This window comes from Myodes glareolus, chromosome 14, assembly GCF_982192425.1.
Source record: "Myodes glareolus chromosome 14, mMyoGla1.1, whole genome shotgun sequence".
Lineage (NCBI taxonomy): Eukaryota > Metazoa > Chordata > Mammalia > Rodentia > Cricetidae > Myodes > Myodes glareolus.
In genome coordinates this window covers 5,042,237-5,064,277 of record NC_142039.1, presented here as the reverse complement: position 1 = coordinate 5,064,277, position 22,041 = coordinate 5,042,237, and the positions used below count along the sequence as shown (strand labels likewise).

General features: G+C 42.1%; 1 protein-coding gene across 1 annotated transcript in view; it reads left to right on the top strand.

Moving 5' to 3' along the window:
* LOC125417689 (uncharacterized) overlaps positions 1-2,539 on the top strand; it is a 41,254-nt gene extending 38,715 nt beyond the window's left edge. The window contains exon 8 of the mRNA XM_048461254.3: positions 1,267-2,539. Coding sequence (XP_048317211.2) covers positions 1,267-1,290 — 24 coding nt within the window. The 3' untranslated portion in view covers positions 1,291-2,539. The remainder of the gene's footprint in view (positions 1-1,266) is intronic.
* Positions 2,540-22,041: the final 19,502 nt, after the last annotated feature.

Sequence of the window (22,041 nt, the reverse complement as noted above, 5' to 3'; positions counted from 1 at the left end):
ATAAACGGTCAGCTAGACAGTTAAGAATGTACTTCTTATCCAGTTGTATAAGATAATAGTTTCTGACCTAGTTTCTTTCTTCGGTGTCCAAAAGAATCCTCACAATAATACTGACATATTATATCTATAGAGTCTCAAAATTCTGCAATTTTTCAAATTAAGAATAAGCCTACTGGTATGAATAACAAATTGTTGTGTCATATTAATACAATTGGATTTCATAATTAGGTAAATGTAATTGAACCTAGACTAAAATATGTGTTATTATTAGAGTATCGATTTCTATATTGTATGATTTAAGTTACTAAGAGTTTTATGTTTTCAGTTGCGTCACTTTAAGCAAGCTTGACCTGACCTCTGTGGTGAACACTAGATCTTTGGGCAAACGCTAAAATGTGTCACATGTCGACAGATCTCCCTGAGAAAAGCTGGGTTTGTCTTGAGAAAGTTCTCCATCTCAGAGGGAAGGTCTAGCCAACACACCCCTGTGTTCTCAGCCTCTCCATTGTAACACTGACCTGCACAGTAAATTGCATGTTTTTGGAAGTCTCTTCAAGTTTTCAATGGGTTGTAGGTTGACTAGAACTGACTTAGCAAATTTCTTAATTTTAGCAATGTTAGAAGTTCTGGTTCAGAGGACTTGGTGATTTACCACGTCTATCTCAGGTACAAGAGATGCAAAAATTTTATGTGACTGCTTAAATCATTGGGGAGATGCGTGATGTTTTTCTGCAAATTCGCTTTGTTTCCTTTCTTACAATGTTTCAATTATTCCATTTTTTTTCAGTTAATTGGTTCATTTAAATGCTTAAGTAGCTACTAGGCACACTTTAGTAAGAGTAGGAATATTCACAAAAGAAGGCAGGGCTTGGTAAAGACACTGTTATGAGACAGAGTTTTAGTTTGTAATAACAAAGGTGACATCACAGGCAAGTATGCGGTAGGAGTCCAGGTACCTCTGATCAACCCTCGAGAGAACGCAGGAGTCTGAGTGAGTGAGGTCTGAGTCTAATAACCTAGCTGTGTGGAAGAGGAAAGTCATGTGAGACCCAAGAAGACTAACAGGAGGTGACAATAACAGGAAACCTCTCTGTGTGTAAAGGTCTTTGTGTCTGATACATTTTAACTTTGGATGACCTAACTTACTTTGTCTTAGATTTTGTCATTTGTGTAGTAAAGATAACCTTGGGTTATTGTATTAAATGAGATTTTTTATCTATGTATCTAATAATAAAACTCTGTTTTATCATCCTTCATTGTACCCAGGACTCTGCTAAACACTCTGCGTGACTTTCCAAGCCGTCTCACTTCAGACTCTTCCTGTTCAACCAGTGGATAAATCTTACCTAACATTTTGTAGTAGCTATAATTTAAGTAATATGGATGGTAATATTGACAGAAATTTCAAAACTAACTGAATCAATACTTCAGAATGAATTAAATAAATTACAAATAATTCTGGTGGTTTGAAAAAGTTAAATAAGGCAAGCATTTTGCCATGATAGTCTCACAGAACACTTGTTTAAGTATTCCCATTTAAAATCTGTTTAATATAGCCTTTGGCAAAATGAAACAGCTTTGACAGTAAGTATGTTAAGTACCCTGTTGAAAACCATTAATAAATTGATTTTCTTGTTTCAATTGTAAGGCACTATCAAAAATGCAAAAGTAGTGGTTTTGTCATAACATTTCTAGTGATTCTGTGACTTAGCTTTCTGTCACTGTGTCAAAATGTCAGACAAGAACAGCTCAGTGAGGAAATGGTTTAGCTCACAGCTGTACCAGTTCATCAATGGGGGAGGTCAAGGCAGGAGCCCAATGCAGGAACCTGGAGGCAGGAACTGAAGCAGAGGTCATGAATGAGTGCTGCTCACTGACTTTCTCTCCATGGCTTACTCAGCCGACTTCATTACACCACCCAGGACCACCAGCCCAGGCGCGGCACCATCCATAGTAGGCTGGGCCCACCCACATCAATCAGCAGTCAAGGAAACACCCACAGACTTGCTCTCATGGAAGCAATTTCTTCAACGAAGGTCTCAGGTGACCCTCACCTGTTTTAAGTTGACAGAAATACTAACCAGGACAGAGTTTCTTCCCATTATTGTTATTCTGCATACTGTTTATTGTTAATGAAGTTGTTAAAATGTATTAGACTCTTTTCTTGTATTTTATATAGGTTACTTCACTTTAAATTTCAAATTTCTCATGTGCTTTTCAAAAATTGTAAAGATGCAGTCTTTTCTAGACATCTAAAATTCAACTTCTCTCCCGCAGTGTTTATATAAAATAGCAATTTCTATAAGAATTCATCTTCCACTTCTTTAGCTTTTGAATAGCTCTTCAAATGATGTATAGTCATTAAGTTTAAGTAATCCCTGAAATTCAGTCCCTGTTTTAACTGTCATTGTGGTGTAGTTACCAGTTAACAAAATGGAATAGAATAAATCTTATCAAGTGTGACTACATTGTAGTTCAATCGAGACAGAAATAACTGTGAGCATAGGGATGTTCAATAATAAATAAAACCAAAATAGAACTGAAGCAATCTCATAATTAGTTCATTCTGTTCAGAAAGATGTGCGTTTCTTTTGTGATTAACAGAGCCCAGGACAATGACATGTACAGACAGATGCTGTCTCTGCAAATTGATGCCCATAGTTAGGACAGCTCCTAAAAGCATGGTGTTGGAAAAACTGGAAACAGTTAAAAGAGAAAAGACATAAATATTTGACTAGAAAATGTCTACTTTAAAGAGGCCTCACAGAATCTATATTAGGATCTTAGGGATGACTCTACGATTGAGGAAATATTTTAAAGAACTCTTTCAATGTTGGCGTTGCCTAGTGATGAATTCTGGACCTGGTCAGAATATTGGCTGTGGATATATTGTGTGGTCCTTGTAATTCCTTAGTCCCTCACCCTTAGTTTTTAGAAAATGGAAACAAAACAAAACCCATATATCACAGAATGATTATATAGATTAAAATAAATTAAAAACTCAAATTACTTTGTGCAGTTTCCATTGATAGCTAATGATATGAAATAATTAAAATTATTTCAACAGAATATGTTGAGTGAATACCCACTTTGAAAGGACTCCCTATGAACAATTTATTCATTAGGTATATAGCAGGTTGATTTACTCTGTTAGTGTTGAATAGAGTATTGATGGTTCTATGCTGGAAACCAACAGATGATCTTATCAAAAATTTCATAAACATTTGTAGATTTTAAAGTTTGCACATTTAAAAATATTAGACATAACAGATGTTTAAGAAAGAACTACAGAGTTTATCACTGTGGATGTGATGGGTTGTTTTGAATTATCTCACTAAATACACCACATGTGCTTTTGTTTTGTGAAAATGAGACTTCTTTTTTCTTTGTATGTTAATTTGGCAGAACCACGTACATCCATCTGGTGTCTTCTGCGTATGTCTTTTATTTCACGAAGTACATTATTGAAGAGAAAGGAGAAAATTTCAACTTTTTGTTCTATGTTTTTGAGGCAGGGTCTCACTCTGTAGCCCCGTGTGGCCAGAAACTTGCTTTGTATTCTAGACTATCCTTGAATGGTGTAGGAGGTTCTTCTGTTCATGTGTTGCCTTCATTGGTTAATGAATTAAGAAACTGCTTTGGGCCTGATAGGGCGGAACTTAGATAGGCGAAGAAGACAGAACTGAATGCTGGGAAGAAGGGCAGAGTGAGAGAAGCTATGGATCTTCTGCCTGAGATGGATGCAGATTAGAATCTCTGGTAATCCACAGCCACATAGTGATACACAGATTAATGGAGATGAGTTAAACTGATATGTAAGAGCCAAAAAGAAGTTAGAGCTAATGGGCCAAGCAGTGTTTTAATTAATACAGTTTCTGTGTGGTTATTTTGGGTGTAAGCTAGCTGGGCAGCTGGGACAAACAAGTGGCCGTTCCTTCCCACAGAGATTTATCTGTTTTGCCACTGGAGCGTTGGAACTAAATAACTACACTACCACAACTGACCAAGATCTCCAAGTTTTGTTTTTAAAAAAATTCTAGTGCTGAGAATAGGTGAAGGCAATGCGGAGCATGGAGGTTTGACCTTGTACATGTAGAATTTTCTGTACCCAAACACTCTAGGATAGTCAAGTTCTTGCCAACAGGTACAAAGATTTGATACTGGCTCATGACAAATACTTGGTACTCCATACCTGTAGCCTCAGCACTGAGAGGCAGAGACAGGAGAATAATTTTTGACATTGTCTAGAGCCGAAAAGTGGAGCACCAAGCCTGGAGGATCTTGCAACTTCAGATGGAGGGGGTCTTGAGGATCTGGAGTGGAGGGTAAAACGGGTCAAGGAAAACCACCCTGACCCCAATTAGACTCCAGGACTAGGACTTGAAATCCTGCCAATCCCTGAGCTTGCCCCAGCGACAAGATTGTGGAATTCCACCTGAGGCTCCTGAGCACAAAATCCCAGCAACTCCTGAGCCCAGATTTAGGCCATAAAAATCCACAAATCTTAAGCCCCCCTGGAAAGTTCTGCCCGCCCCCTCCAGGAAACCCTACAGAAGCTTTGTACCCTGTTCAGTTCATGCTGTGTCTTACCCTAGAGGTAACCACCCTCCTGGAGTCTTCCTCCCCAACAAGTCTCTCGAGTGAGGTTTGTTGTGAGATGTGACACTTTGGCCAATCGGGGAGCCCAGCTCCAACAGCTTTCACCAGAGCCTGAGCAGAGCCATGTAACTCCTTCGCTGGGGAAAGCTCTCCCCTGCGGGAGCGCAATTGGTACTATGTGCATCGGGCAAACTTTTCCCTGGTGCTGTAATGCTTATGGTGACTTTGTGGTATTTCTTGGCTCCCGACTGCCAGAATGCCTTTCCACCTAAGCTACAATGCTTACATGGAGGAGATGGGGAGAAGGAGGAAGAGGAGGAAAGTTGGACATATGCTGAAGGCCAATCTGGGATGAGGAAGCTCCTGTGTTTATGTGCGTTGCCTGGCTACGTGGGGTTTCTCCACCCACCGTCTACAGGTGACAGAAGTCTTAGAGCTGATCCATTTGAGCTTGCTCTTGGCCTCCTTGCTGTGGTGGTTATGGGACTTGCTAGGTTTCCTTTCAGAACCACGTCTTTGCGCTCCTTCTGGTGCTAGGGACCAGCCAGGAAGGCCCACCATCAGCACCACGAGGAAGACCCTGGGCTTCTGGAGTCAAAGCCACTTCTTGCCATTCTCTTCCATCCCGAGTCGGCCCCGGGTCCTGGACGTCAGTGTGACAGTGTTGGTACCCTCCCCTCTCCTAGACACCTTAAAGGCTGCACAATTTCGGGAAGTGCCACAAGGCTGCGAGCCTGGGTGACGTTGCCAAGGTGTATCCCAGGCTCATCCTTGGCAGCAATGGAAGAAGACAGGAGGAAAAGGTGCCAGGGACTGGCAGGCAGGGCGAGGGACAGGCTGGGGAAACTGTTGGCTATCTGGACAAGGGACTAGAGAAAAGAGGAGGAGCTCTAAGGTGGCAGGGGTCTTAGAAGCCACAGTGTATACAGCTCCGCCATCTTTTCATGAGCGACTTATCAGAACCAAGGGATCTGGCAAAGGCTAAACCAAAAGGCCAGGCCTTTTACCGTTGTTGCTTTGTGAGTAAAAGTGGCTGTTCTTTGCTGTAGATTTTTTGCTGTAGCTGACTTCCCTTACTGTTACATGTTTGGGGATTAATTTCCTAGTTCAGAACTGTTTTCTATGCCTTTGGGCTACGTGTAAAAAGAGTTTTCCACCGCCAGCCCTTGTTCCTCTCTCCCAGGGAAGCACAGAGATCTGCCTTCCTGCAAGTATCTTTATCAGCAGGCATTTGGTCAGGGTTTAGGGTCCAGGCAAAGAGCGTCCCATCTAAGGTATTCACAGATCTCCAAGGACCCAGAATTACTACCTGCCCAAGCTGCTGCTCTGGTTTTTCCCCATGGCCAGAACAGCTGATAACAGCAAAGGCCAGAACTAACAGTTTAGAGGCCTGGGCCCCTGCCTTGTTTCTGCCACCTAGAGGGGTGAGTCTGGCTCCAGACCCAGGCCCGTGGAAACTGCAGTCTGGGGCAACCATCAGTTCCTCCCTGTTTATGTAGGTTGTTTGGTTACCTTATTCTGTGCTTGTTGGGAGAAAAGAAGTGTCATACTGATTTAAACAATCCATGCCTTATTCATAATTTTACTGAAAATAAACCTTTTAACCTTTTATCTACCACCTAAAAACGTAGCATAGCACACTAACCTTCTTGTCTAGAATTCCCTGATGATTTAATTTCCTTTCTTAACTAACTTTCTCCATTAAGGAGTACACCACATATGTACTAGCCACTCTCGTGGATCTGTGTGTGTGTGTGTGTGTGTGTGTGTGTGTGTGTGTGTGTGTGAAAACTCTGATTTTATTTTTTGTTTTATTGATTTTTATTGAGCTCTGTATTTTTCTCTGCTCCCCTTCCGGCCTCTCCCCTCCCCTTCTACCCTCTCCCGTGGTCCCCATGCTCCCAATTTACTCAGGAGATCTTGTCTTTCTCTACTTCCTATGTAGATTAGATCTATGTAAGTCTCTCTTAGGGCCCTCATTGTTGTCTAGGTTCTCTGGGATTGTGGATTGTAGGCTGGTTTTCTTAGCTTTATGTTTAAAAACCACTTATGAGTGAGTACATGTGATAATTGTCTTTCTGTGTCTGGGTTACCTCACTCAAAATGATGTTTTCTAGGTCTATCTATTTGCCTGCAAAATTCAAAATGTCGTTATTTTTTTCTGCTGTGTAGTACTCCATTGTGTAACTGTACCACATTTTCCTTATCCATTTTTCAGTTGAGGGGCATTTATGGTGTTTCCAGATTCTGGCTATGACAAACAATGCTGCTATGAACATAGTTGGGCACATGCCCTTTGGCACGATTGAGCATCCTTTGGATATATACCCAAAAGTTGTAATACTGGGTCTTGAGGAAGGTTGTTTCCTAATTTTTCTGGGAAATCACCACACTGACATCCAAAGGGTCTGTACCAGCTTGCATTCCCACCAGCAATGCAGAAGTGTTCCCTTTTCCCCAGAACCTCTCCAGCATAAGTTGTCACCAGTGTTTTGGATCTTGGTCATTCTTACAGGTATGAAATGGAATCTCAGAGTTGTTTTGATTTACATTTCTCTGATGACTAAGAATGTTAAACATTTCCTTAAGTGTCTTTCAGCCATTTGAAATTCTTCTGTTGAGAATTCTCTCTTCAGTTCAGTACCCCATTTTTAAATTGGGTTATTTAGAATTTTAATGTCTAATTTCTTGAGTTCTTTATACATTTTGGAGATCAGTCCTTTATCTGATGTGGGGTTGGTGAAGATCTTTTCCCATTCAATAGGCTGTCTTTTTGTCTTATTGACTGTGTCCTTTGCTTTACAGAAGCTTCTCAGCTTCAGGAGGTCCCATTTATTTATTGTTGTTCTTATTGTCTGTGCTACTGGGGTTATATTAAGGAAGTGGCCTCCTGTGCCCATGCATTGAAGGCTACTTCCCACTTTCTCTTCTATCAGGTTCAGTGTGGTCTAATTTATATTGGGGTCTTTGATCCATTTGGACTTGAGTTTTGTGCATGGTGATAGATATGGGTCCATTTTTAGTCTTCTCCTATTGATATCCTGTTATGCCAGCACAATTTATTAAATATGATTTTGTTTTTCCATTTGATACTTTTTGCTTCTTTGTCAAAAATCAGGTGTTCATACGTGTGTGGATTAATATCCGGGTCTTCGATTTGGTTCCATTGCCTTCTGTCTGTTTCTATGCCAATACCAGGCTGCAAAACTCTGATTTTCTATGGAGCACAAGAGTTCTTGCCCTGGAACCTGCTAGGGCTGCAGAAATGCTGGTTTATAGGATATATATGACTGGGAACATTTGTAATGAGGAAGACAAGGAGGAACGATGTAGAACTAAGAACATTGTCGAACAAGGGAGAACAAGTAACGGGTAGAGCAATGAGAACTGATGGATTGAAGAGAGAAGAATAAAGAAACACGGACGATTCCTGTTGTGAGTAGATTTCCTACCACTCAGAGCTTTACCCTCAGATTTCTAGCTCTTCTTTAGCTATTCATGGCACATTTAATTGAACCCCGAAAGGGAGTCTTAAAGGCAAAAACTTTTAAGGCTTCCTGAAAGCGGGTAAGGGAAGACAGCCCTTGGCATTCTCCCCTGGAGTACAGGTTGTTCTTTGTACACCCCAAATCCCTGAAACACACTATCTGATGCCATTTCCAGGCCCCTGGTAGCTAGGCTTTGTCTGAGCCATGTTTGACACAATCCAGAGGGAACATTCTGGCTCTAGACATTATTTTTTCTTTCTATCTTACTAGATCATAGCTCTGTAGTCAGCCAAGAGTTGCTCCTTGCAGTTACCAGTCTACTGCAGTGTGTTAGAAACACCTGGTTGGACAGACAGACCTGCAGACTGGTCAGAGAAGCCCTGAGTGTTGACTGAGACGTGCTTGCCCCACACTCGAGAGTTCCTTTTGCAGCATATATAATGGTGGATCCCCTGCCCATGGCCACATATTAATATGGAGGAATCAGGGAAGAGTGAAATACAGGGATGCCTTGCCAGCAGCCTCTGATTGAGCTTACTGAGCCCCTTGTGAACAGGACTGGAAGAGTCTTACCTGTTCCTCCTTTCCCAGGCCACTCTCAGCAGGGTTCCCTGGAGGATTCCCTGCCTGGACTCTTGCTTAAACCTCAGCAAAAACTGTGCTAAATGCAAAGTCAGGTGCTTTAAAAGGGATTACAGGATGGAGGTAGGGGTTTTCTGCTACACCCCAGCTTGTGCCCAGATGATACAAAGCCCTGGATTTGAGCCCAGCCCTGTATGCCATGTGCTTGGTGTCCTGTACCCACAGTTCCAGCACAGGAGGGTGACTACAGTAGGATCAGAAGTTGAAGGTTTATTGGAGGCAAAACTGCTAGACATGAGACCCAGTCTCAGAACCAGAATAGTTTATGGAGTGTCTGTGGAGCATTACAGATGAACACGATGCTCCGAACACGAACAATCCTGAGCAGTTGTCATTTCTGACTCTGTGACACTTGCCCAGAGATGGGAGTGTGGAGCACTGGTCCTGGAGGGTCATGGAACCAGAGTCTGACAGCTTCATCTGGAGGTGATGTGGAGGTGGGTGGTTGGAGCAGAAGGAACTTGGGCAAGTGCTGAAGGGGATGTGGATCAGAAGGAGGGAGCAGGTGAAGGGGGAGTGCAGGCTCTTCCAGAGCAAGAGGAGCAGCAGGAGGAAAGAATAGGAGCAGGCTAGGGAGTCACTAGGCAAAGTGTGGGCTCACTTGATCAGCATCAAAGACAAAGGATTGGAGAAGATGGAGCTCAAAGGTAGCAGAGTGGAAGGTGCTACTCATTTAATAGGTCAAAGAACAAGTAAATCATTTGTTTGACCTTAATAAATTAATCCCACCATATATGAAAGAAACTCAGAGGACTGTGAGATGCTCAGTTTTGACGCTGTGTTGGCAGTTATTGAACAGCTCAGGAGGGAGAACAAAGGTGTTGTACGCAGTCTTCTGTGTGATGTGCTCACACATTGCTTAGTGCTGCCTGATAGGAGAAGGGTGTATTAGAGTATTGTCTCTATCACTCATATGCTTCACATCAAAGGCCAGTGGGAACGAGTCTCAGCAGGAGCCGCCTCCAAGCCCACTGGACCTGTTTTCCCAGGCACTGTACTTACATCTGAAAGGCATGATATACTTTGGAGCCACTTAGAATTAGGATTTTATTTATTATTATTATTATTATTATTATTATTATCATTATTTTATTACTTTAAAAAATACCAACCCAAGCTGGGTGGTGGTGGCGCACGCCTTTAATCCCAGCAGTCGTGAGGCAGAGGCAGGTGGATCTCTGTGAGTTCGAGGCCAGCCTGGTCTACAAGAGCTTGTTCCAGGACAGTCTCCAAAAGCTACAGAGAACCCTGTCTTGAAAAACCAAACAAAAACAAAAACCAACCCAAATTTCCACTTCCTCCTCTTCTCCCATTCCCTTCATATACCCTCCCATCCCACCCCCTCCAATCCTAAGAGAGGGCAAGGCACCCTGCCTTGTGGAAAGTCCCAGGCTGAGCAAGGTATACATCCAAAGAGAATAGGATCCCAAAAAGCCAGTACATGCAGTAGAGCCCAATCCCAGTGCCACTGTCAGTGGCCCCTCAGTCTGCTCCAACTGTCAACCACATTCAGAGCGACTAGTTTGATCCCATGCTCGTTCATTCCCAGTCCAGGTGGAGCTGGTGAGCTCCCATTAGCTCAGGCAAACTGCCTCAGTGGGTGAACACCTCATGGTCTTGACTTCCTTACTCATATTCTCACTTTTTTCACTCTTCAACTGGACCTTGGGAGCTTAGTCCAGTGCTCCAATGTGGGTCTCTGCCTCTGTTTCCATCTGTTGTTGGACGAAGGTTCTATGGTGATATTTAAGAAAATTATCAGTTTGACTACAGGGCAAGGTCAATTCAGGCACCCTCTCCTCTATTGCTTACCGTCTTAGCTGAAATCATCCTTGTGGATTCCTGGGGCTTTTTCTAGAGCCAGGTTTCTTGCTAACCCCATAATGACTCCCTCAATCAAGATATCTCTTTCCTTGCTCTCATCTCTACCCTTCCTCCATCTTGACTATCTCATTCCCTCAAGTTCTCCACAACCCTCTCCTTCTCCCCTTCCTTCTACCCCCGGCCCCCATGCTCCCAATTTTGTTAGGTAATCGTGTTTGTTTCCAATTTCCAGGTGGGTCTATATATGTTTGTCTTTGGGTTCACCTTATTACTTAGTTTCTTTAGGATCATGAACTATAGGCTCAATGTCCTTTGTTTATGGCTAATATCAGTTATGAGTGAGTACATACCATATTCATTTTGGGGGGTCTGGGTTACCTCACTCAGAACAGTGTTTTCTAATTCCATTCATTTGAATGCAAAATTTAAGATGTCATTCTTTTTGACAGCTGAGTAGTACTCTAATGTGTAAATGTGCCACACTTTATCCATTCTTCAGTTGAGGGGGCATCTAGGTTGTTTCCAGGTTCTGACTATTAAAAATAATGCTGCTATAAACATAATTGAACAAATTTGAGTATATTCCCAAGAGTGGTATTGCTGGTTCCTGATGTAGATTGATTCTCAATTTTCTGAGAAACTGCCCTACTGATTTCCAAAGTGGTTGCACAAGTTTGCATTCCACCAGCAATGGATGAGTGTTCCCTTACTCCACATCCTCTCCAGCATAAGCTATCAACAGTGTTTTTGAGTTTTAGCCATTCTGACAGGTGTAAGATGGTATCTCAAAGTTGTTTTGATTTACATTTCCCTGATAGCTAAGGAAGTTGAACATGTCCTTAAGTATCTTTTGACCATTTGAAATTCTTCTATTGAAAATTCTCTGTATAGTTCAGTACACCATTTTTTAAACTGCGTTATTTAGAATTTTAATGTCTAGTTTCTTGAGTTCTTTATACATTTTGGAGATCAATCCTTTATCTGATGTGGGGTTGGTGAAGATCTTTTCTCATTCAGTAGGCTGCCTTTTTGTCTTATTGACTGTGTCCTTTGCTTTACAGAAACTTCTCAGTTTCAGGAGGTCCCATTTATTTATTGTTGCTCTTATTGTCTGTGCTACTGGGGTTATATTTAGGAAGTTGTCTCCTGTTCCTATGCATTGAAAGCTACTTTCCACTTTCTCTTCTATCAGGTTCAATGTTGTCTAATTTAAATGATAAAGTTCAAAGGGGATCTGGGTCAAGTAGATGATCTAAATACAAAGAAGTGCTGCCGAGGGACAAATAATAAAGGAAATATTTTACAAACGAAAGCTCTGCAAACTTTTTAATGGTAAGTGATAAGTGACAAGCATTCTACATAGTATCCTATAGTGTAAATCAATCAAATGTTTCTCTAAACCTGGGCTGTCCTACCTCATATTGGACCATGCTCCCTGCAGCTGAGCCTCCACAAGCTCTAGCTGTGATTTTGCTTCTTTTGACTCTGAAAGCTCTGTTTGTAGTATACTAAGATGATTTGAACTTTATCACTTCCTCTACATCGGCTCAAGTCTGGCTCATGTCCTGCAGACATGGGGCGATGTGGGAGAGGGGAGAGCTGGGAGTTGGGCTCTTGCTCAGTGAGAGGTGTGCTCAGGCGGTATCTGGTTTGATGTTCTGGGCTTTTTTTGGTTGGAAGACTTTTGATGACTGTCTCTATTTCTTCAGCAGCTATAGGTCTATTTAACTTGCTTATCTGGTCTTGATTTAATTTTGGTAAGCGATATTTATCCAGAAAATTGCCCATTTCCTTTAAGTTTTCCAATTTTGTGGAGTACAGGTTTTTCAAAATACGACCTGATGAATCTCTGTATTTCCTCTGTGTCTGTTGTTATGCCCCCCTTTTTATTTCTAATTTTGTTAATTTGGATATTCTCTCTCTGTCTTTTGGTTAGTTTAGAAAAGGTTTGCCTATTTTGTTGATTTTCTCGAAGAACTAACTCTTTGTCTCATTAATTCTTGGTATTGTTCTCTTTGTTTCTATTTTGTTGATTTCAGTTGTCAATTTGATTATTTCCTGCTGTCTAGTTCTCTTAGGTGAGTTTTTATAGTGCTGTTAATCCAAGGTCAAAAGACTACATAGTTTTAACATTGCTCTACAGTCCAAAGTCTATTCTGAAGCTCATCAAATTCTTAGCTGTGAACATTTGTCAGATAAAAAGATGAATATTTCTAATAGACAAGGGGCAGTATAAATATGCCAGTTCTTGAAGGCAAGTATGGAAGATGACAAGGAAAGATTGGATCCCAGCAAAACTGAAACCTAGCAGAATCAGCATTAAAACCTGTAGCTTCATATCCAGCATTTGGTGTACATAGTTGCAGTATCTGAGCTCTATTGACTTAGGCAGTCCTGTCTCAATGCTATGCCATATGTGGCACATGTTGCTATGTAGACTGGTCCTCAGTGCCTGCAGGTTTCTTCAGCAGATGGTGTGGGAAGTCCTTCTGTGTGTGTGTGTGTGTTGCTTTTGTTTGTTAGTGAATAAAGCTGCTTTGGTCTATGAAAGGGCAGAGAAGAGTAAGGTGGGAATTCCAAGCAGATAGAGGAGGAAAGAAGGCAGAGTCAGGGAGATGCCATGTAACCACCACAGGAGACAGATGCTGAAACCTTGCCAGTAAACCACGAGCCTCATGGTAAAATATAAAATAATAGGAATGGGTTAATTTAAGATGTAAGAGTTAGCTAGAAATACACTTAAGCTATTGACCAAACAGAATTGCAATATAGTTTCTGGGTGATTATTTTTGGCCTGGGCAGCAGGGAAATGAGCAAGTGGTCTCTGCCTACAAATTGGCACCACGACATGGGCAACTACATCCATGTAAAACCTGGGAGAGCCTGGTAAGGAATTCTAGACACAAAAGAACAGGGTTTAGGGCAGCTTCTTGGTAGCCACATTTCTTTTTTTCAAATAGGCTCTGTTTGCTGGTGATGAGCAGGGGTGCCGTGGCTCCTTTAAGAGAGGTCTTCCTGACTAAGCGCTGGCACTGAAGGCTGAATAACTTCTTTAGGGAAGGGTATACAGGTTCATGCTAGTTGCACAAACATCTCTGGCTATTTCAGGAGGCAGAGCACTTAAATGGGTCTGTGAGCAGCATGTTACAAATTGTTTAATGGTAACACAGACCTGCTGCAACCCTGGCAATGTGCATGACTCTCAGAGGCAGTGAACATGCCTCCACCATGTTGGACTGGGCAGAGTCAATAGGTAGGGCCATAAAGTTGGCCCTACCATGCCCCTGATCACTTTAAAAAAAGCATTCCTGATCAAAAATAATTATAGATACACACACAATAAAGACAAAACCAGATGGAAAAGACCTCTAGATGGGTCACATTGTTGAATAAATGTACATAGGCTTGAAAGACAAAGGGAAAAGAGTATAGACAGTCATAGATTAAAGGAGTAAAGAAAAATAAGACATGTAAAGATAGAAAATACACAGAGAGTCTGGATTATGTATATTATGTTTTCTTTGATTTTTTTTTTGACAGTGAATGAGCTAAGTAGAGAGACATTTTATTGTTACAGGCTGCTAAGCTAAACCAACATATTTATTTTAAAGGTATCTTGGCTTTAAAATCTGGGTCTAAGGATATGTTTCGTTGGAAAAGAGGTTCTGCTTTTGTTTTCACAGAGGATGAGAACCTGTGGATTTCTTCCAGAATAATGTTGCTTGATCAAACAAGACCCCCTGAAGCAATGGCCTAGATGGTCCAACATCTATGACAGCTTCAGGACTGCTGGCTGAGATGGACCTACCACACAGGATACCCAATGGCAGGCCTGATTAAAAGCACCCACAACTAGTGGGAAGTAGTCTAGAGAATGATGCCCAAGTTCCTGAAATGATTGTTTATAAATGTTTGTTTACATTTAAAGGGGGATATGCTATAGAGATGAATACTTTGCATTGGTGTGGATCTTGATCTATTGATACAAATTTAAGGTCAATTTTGTTACATGTATATTTCTGCTCTTGATTAAGGTATTGTGTTTGTGCAGCTTATTTAAAAATGTAATATATAATTAAGAAATACATGTTAATAGATAATTGTCTATAATAGTCAATCTTGTATTCATGTTAGTTAGGATTTCTAGATGTACAGAGATATATTTCAGGTGGATAGGCTTTCTTCAAATGTTTTAAAGACAGAATATGGCATTTGAGATGTTTAAAGAATTTAAGATTTTTCATGAAAATGAGACTCATCGGCTCCTGGCAGCACCAATCTACTTCAAGAGGATGATGGGTATCAAAGAGGCTCCTTATGGAATTTGTTAGCCTTTGGGTAAGAAACTGCTTTTTCCTGGACTGCTTGATGGTATGCTGTATGAATTGGATATGCAGGACCCACAGAGAAATGACTACTGAACTTGCCTAAAGAAGGTGATACAGTCCTTCAGGGTTCCTGCTTCACTAAAGAGTCTGCCAGACATTATGCAGGGCACTGAAGAAAGTGACTGACAAACTGTCAATATAGGTAGATCTGTCTTTGAAATTTCCTGCTTCATGGAAAAGTCTGCTGGATACTATGGGCCTGTAGGCTAAAGATGGGTGCCCCAGTGTTACAAAAGAACTTTGTATGACTCTTCAGGCCGCAAGATATGTCTGTCACTTCTAGAGTTTTAGAAATTGCTTACAATGCACTTCCTGCTTACTTAGATAATATTATATATCCTTCTGGAGTCTTTGGTGGAGTTGAAGAGCAGATCGTTATAGTTATACTCCTTAGTTATGATAAAAGACAGATTAGTTATAAAACTTTAGACTCACAAAGATGGGATAGATTATAGAGTATTTTCCTTAATTTGCCAAATGTTAATGGACTAAATACTGTAACTATAATTCAACTTGATAACTGTTTTGTTGTATGTAGTCTTGCTATGTTAAAGTTAAAACCTTCCTTTTTATTTAGACATAAAAGGGAGAATGATTTGGGAAGTTCTTCTGTATATGTGTTGCTTTTGTTGGTTAATGAATAAAGATGCTTTGGCTTATAGAAGGGCAGAATAGAGTAAGTCAGGAATTCCAAGCAGATAGAGGAGGAAAGAAGGTGGAGTCAGGGAGACGCCATGTAGCTGGTACAGGAGTTGGCCACTGGAAGCTTAATGGTAAACCACAAGCTTCATGGTAAAATATAAAATAATAGGAATGGGTTAATTTAAGATGTAAGAGTTGGCTTGAAATGTGCTTAAGCTATTGGCCAAACAGTATTGCAATTAATATAGTTTCTCTTGCAACTTAGGCTTCACTGCCACACCAACTCCAGAGTCGTCTGTGTGACATGACATACGTCATTATGCTGGACAGGAGCTACGTGTCCTATGGGACTAGGCTTCCTGGAGGTCAATGGCAGACAGCCCGGTATTGGCTGCCGTTGAGGTATAGACAGGTTTCTCGATTAGCTGGCTATGCGGGATGTGGGCTTTACACAATCTCCTTTAGAATAATGATATTCTTCATATCTACAAGACAAGGATTATCTCTTCAGGAACAGCTCTGGGATAGGGAAGCACAGTATGGGAATGTATAAGACTACAGCAGAACCCTTGTCGTGCACAGGGTGTATGATGAGCAAGGGAATAGATGGGTTAATGTTGATGGACAAAGAGTGGTATAATATACTTTGAACTTTATGGATAGGCTTGCTAGATCCCAACCCCCATGGTGCCTACTGCATTAGAAGGTACAGAAAAGTATATTTCAGCAGGTGCAGAGAGCTATTAGGCATATTTGGTCACTAGATGAGATGAAGAAAGGGTTAGAAAGAGGAAGGGCCATGATAGCGATAATGAGACAGAAACTGTCTGTTCATAAGATGAAACCACTTGTCTGAGATTTACATTCCCAGGAACAAAAGTTCCTCTTCTAAGGATGTTTTATGTCTAACACCTGTCTCTGATAATATGTTTTTCTTAAATATCACTGATGTGACTAAAAGGCTTTCATACTGTGCCAACTATTGATACATGACCTTCTGATTTGTTCTTTGTTTGAATACTATATAATGAAAACATGAATTCAGTAAAATTGCAGCAGATTCCAGCTACTCTCTGTGTGTGTGTCTGTCTGTCGTCACCGACCTTGTGCCTTCCTGTGTACCAAGACCCTCCTCCTCCCACGGTCTGAGTGGCTCCACTGAGCCGGTCTGTGGCTCTTCACTTTCAGAGCTTTGTACATAAGCTGCTCAGAGAACCCCCGAGAGGAACCTAACCAGATATACATCATCTGGCCTCACGGGCTTTTCACTGAACTCTTGTTCCAAGGCCTCAGGACGCTGTATCTCTTGCATTTTACATGACTGAAAACCAAGTGCCTCATGGATGAGGTCTTTTTTTTCTTGACACTTCAAAAAGGACCTGACTTTCTGATTGCAGTAGAGGCCAATTTGAAAACATTTCTCTGTACAGCCCTTTTCCAGAATAGAACCCTGGAGCCTCTGTATTTTCTGGCACACTTTTAAATTCACTTGAATATTTACAGATAAAACTTTCAGCAGGTGGGTGGATTGTCCTTTAGTGGCTCCTTTTCTATTATCCTAGTGAAAGTTCATGGCTTTTCTCCAACATTGTTAATACTTGCTTCAGCTTGCTGTTCTAAAACTTTAACCACATTTGTATTCCCCTCCTCATGACTGAAGCATCTGGAGGTGGAAAATCCATTTCAGGTTACAGGTGTATCACTGACTGTTCTCTCAGCAGTCCTGCATTCCAAACCAGCTGAGGCAGAAACTAAAGGCAGGAACCTGGAGGCAGGGGCTAAAACACACAGAGGAATGTGGCTTACTGGCTCGTACCTAGCCTCATGTTCTGCTACATTTATTAAAGCCTGAGTCAACCTGCTTAGGGATACTCTCCACAGTAGGCTGAGCCATAGTGCCCCAACGAGCAGTCAAGAAGATGTCCTCCAAACACATCACAGGACAATCTGATGGAGGCAATTCTACTGAAATTCTCTCTTCCCAACTGTGTCAAGTAAAATGCCTGATTATGTTCAGATGTAATCCACCCCATTGTCTACAAGAAGCGAATGAGAAGAAAGACATTTCATTTTAAAAATAATTACCCTGCAATCTTTGTCAGTGTCAGCTGCTATCAAGAGGTCATCCACATACTGCAGGAGAGTGACCTGTGGGTGTGTCCTCAAGTATTCCCTGTGGCCCTCATGTAGGGCTTCATCAAAGATGGTTGGGGATTTTTGAACCCTAGGAGGAGCCTGCTCCAAGTCAATTGTCCATTGTATCCCTCTACAGGGTCATGCCATCCAAAGGCGAGCAACGACTGGCTCTTTGGTGCTAAGGGCAGACTGAAGAAAGCATCTTTGAGATCTAATACTGTGTACCAGACCTGGGTGGGAGGAAGTGAGCTCAAAAGGGTGTATGGACAGTGGGGTGAATGTCCATAACCCTGCGACTGACCTCCCTAAGGTCCTGTACGGGCTGGTAATCATTCAAGTTTAGCTTTTTAACAGGGAGCAAGGGAGTATTCCAGGATGACCAGCAAGAGTCCAGAATTCCTAGTTTCATGAGACTAAAACACCTGCTGTGAGGGTGATTCCCTTCTTTGACTCCCAGGACATGGGGTATTGCCACACCTGGATGGGGGTGGCGTCAGGCTGGAGCTCAGCCAGCACTCGGGCTTGATGTTTCGTCAAGCCCATTCCCCCAGTCTCTGCAATGCCTCTGGGTATTGGGCTAGCCATGTGGTCATGTCCTGAGGAACAGGTAGCAGCTTCTGGTACAGTCTGTATTCATCTTCAAGCTTGAGGGTGAGGACTTAAATCGGCTGTCCTTCCTGATTTATAATTGAGACTCCATCTTTATTAAATGTGATCTGAGCTCCAACTATACTGAGTAAGTCTCTTTCTGATAAAGGGTAGGGGCAGTTAGGTATGACCAGCAATGAGTGGGATACCCAGCCTGTACCAAAATCTACTTTTCTTCAGGTAGTCCTTAAATATTGGCTCATACCTGTGGCTCCTTGCACCCAAGATTTTCTTTGAGGGAGGTTCCCTTGGGGTTTAGTCAATACTGAATGTTGAGCTCTGGTATCTACAACAAAATCTGTACGTTTCCCCTCCACTCTTAGAGTTATCCTGGGCTCAGGGAGGGGATCTGAACCCCATCTCCCCTAGTCACTGTGGTCACCCGATTCTGCAACCAGCACACGGAGGGAGTTCCGTCCTGGGTCATAGTCTTAATGTCTATACTTTTGGAGGCAATGCTTAGCCCAGCTGTCCCTTGCAATAAGCACACTGATCTTTCTGCAGCCTGGGGCGCTCCCTTATGTTGGAGTCCTTAGCTTGGCCTCTGGCTAGGCGCCTCAGCTGGCATTTGTTTTCATCTGGATCTCCTGCAGTGACTGCCGGGGGATTTTTGCCGTGTTTCAAGTCTGCTTCACATTCTCTTCAGCAACGGCCTCCTCTATTTATCCTTGGGTTTCTCGGTTGTCGCACACTCTGATCTACGGCTGACAGCTCCCAGTGCTCTTATCTGCAAGCCCATCTATCTTCTGTAACTTGTGCCTGGTGTCAGGCATGGCGTGTTTAATAAAGGCCATAACCACGGCTGATCTATTCTCCTTGGCCTCAGGATCTATGGGGGAATATGCCCTGAAGGTCTCCACGATCCATTCTAAGAAGGCCAATGGAGATTCTGTCTTTTCTTGTAGTATATTACTGACTTTGGCCAAATTGGTGGACCAATGAGCAGCCACATAGAGACCTCTCATCAGAACCTGGCAATAGACCCTGTGCCTCTCCTTACCTTTGCCGAATTCAATTGAATTCCTGTTGGGTCAGGGGGAAGTCTTGGTTTATTAGGGCAGGGATTCCATCAGGCCCTGGGACTAACTTTGGGGCCTCTATCAAAATTCTCTCTTCCGTGGTAAACATCACCTGTAACAACTGATTGCAATCTTCCCAGGTGGGCTGATGGGTAAATATAACAGAATCTAAAAGGCTAATAAGGGCCCTTGGATTGTCTGAGAAACTGGGGTTTTGGTTTTTCCTGTTATAGAGATCACTAGTGGCAAAGGGTCAATACTGCATCTGTTTACTGCCCTCATCATCCTGTGGGCTGACCGCCCTCAGGGGAAGAGCAACAGACCCTGCCACCCTCCTTGTCCCCTTCCCCAACTCTCATCTAGTGAAGGATAGGCTTCCCAAATTCCTTGAACTTCCTAAAGGGAACCTTGTTAGCCAATCATCTCTAAGAGGTGGGTCTTAGTTAAGGCGTGGCTTTGCTGGGACCCAGGGTATAAGATGTGCACCTCCGTGTACTCTCTCTGTGTCTTTGCCTGCCTGGACATTGCTGTGCTTGGATTTCTCGTTTCCTGTTTCGTGAGCTTTCCCCCTTATAATAAATAAAATATTGTTTTATCCTTAGCTAACCTGGTTATTTCAACACTTGGAGCCCAACGTATTTGGATGTAGAATTCCTGGCCCTGAGTGGCCTCCAGCCTCCGTGCGCCTCTTCGCTCAGCCCACCTTAGCCATGGCTTGTGCGCACAGCCAGGAGTTCATTTGGGTGTAGAATTCTCGCAGCGGCTCTGAGGAACGGAGGTTCTTTATATTTCCTCATTTAACGCCTCAGAGCCGTACAGTCTCAGGGGGTGGGAGAGCAGGGTACCTGAGGACTTGGAGCCGCTCTGGGTCCAGTTTTTCCGGGCTGCAGAAATTCAGCAGAGATGCAGGCTTTCCCAGTCTTAGCCAACTGTTCTGTGGCTTTTAACAATTTGTCTGCATTTGCTGCTTGGTGACGCCCGACATCCACAGACCACACAATCTGTGATTTATATGAAATAACTGTTTTTAATCTGAGCATATCTTTCAGCATTTAACTCTAAAATCGGATTCAGATCAGCCAAGTGACTCTAAGTGTGCTGCGACACCTACTGGCAGGTAACGATTATTGCACCTACTCCAGCTCAAAATCAGACCAAAGTAAGATTCATAATTTGAAATATAAATTAAAAATTTATAATTTAAAAGGGCAATATGGCAGACAACCTAACCGTTCAAGGTTTCACTAGTCTCTTCACTTACACCATGTATGAAGTCATGCAAGACTTATATGATTTCCCTCCTAATTCATCATATTTCATTCTGGGGATCAGTTTTATCCTCCATATTCTTTCCTTAAAAACATGGTTTGATAATAGGGCCATGGTTTGATAATTAGGTTCTTTAGATACATAGATATTATCTTCTGCCTAGATAGATAATCTTCAACCACTTCAAGGATCTGTAGAACATGGCATTTAAATAATTTAGGGTTCTGTTGACATGAGACATGATTGCTCCTGATAGAACCAATATATTCCCAAGAGAGTGTTGAATACCAAAAGACACTCCACTCAGAGTTTGTTTTCTTCTTGGCACAAATGGCCTTTGGTCAAGGAACTGCCCAGGCCCCAATCATTGACAAAATGCATGGTATCCAGAAACGGATATACAAGACACAAGGAAAAAGACTGTCAAATTTTGCCAAGACAGGGTAAGATGATTTGAAAATTTTCCTGCCTCTAAAAATGGTCTGTCAGTTACACTAGACCTTAGCCAAAGTTGGTTGCTTCAACATTGCAAATGAGACTTTGGGTGATTGCTTAGATAGTTAATTGTCTCTGTCATATTCTGCTTGCGTTGGAAGCTGCTTGATTGCACTTCCTGTCCATTTCAGTAATATTATTTCACTTCTCAGGCCTTCGATGGGGTTGAAGATTAGATAGTCATAGTTCCCTTCCTCTTATGATTTAGCCAAGCTTATTTTTGGTACAAGGTTTAGACTCCTTAAAATAGAAAGTTTATTAAAATATTTGTCATGTGTTCCTTGCTTAATATTGCTTATGTTGTTTGTAATTCTATACTTGCTATCTGTTCCTATTGTATATAGTTCTGTATTGGGTTTGGATCGCTCTTGTTTAGATAAAAGGGGGAAATGATGGGGAACCTTGTTAGCCAATCATCTTTAAGAAGTGGGTCCTAGTTAAGTCATGGTTTCACTGGGACCCAGGGTAAAACATATGCACCTCCATGTGTGAGCTTTCTGCATCTTTGCCTACGGGACATTGCTGTGCTTGGATTTCTCATTTCCTGTTTCGTGAGGTTTTTCTCCCTTTATAATAAATAAAATTGTTTTATCCTTAATTAGCCTGGTTATTTCAATAACTTCTCTGGCCCCCTTCCTGGCCACCTGATCAGTTGGGGAAGGTGGTTGGTAAGAGGGGTTGAGAAAAGGAGTTTATCCTCTGTAGCCCATTGCAGCACAGGGGCAGAGGACTTAGGATTCCCTTGCCTTTTGTCCTTGTTTGTAAGGCAAAGATAGTCAGCCCAAGGGAGATAAAGGGTTTTAACTAAGGCAGGGGGTACTACAAGGTCCTCCCAAGCGATTATGCAAGGAATCTGGTTCAGGTGTCCAGGTTTGCCAAAAATCAGGCCCT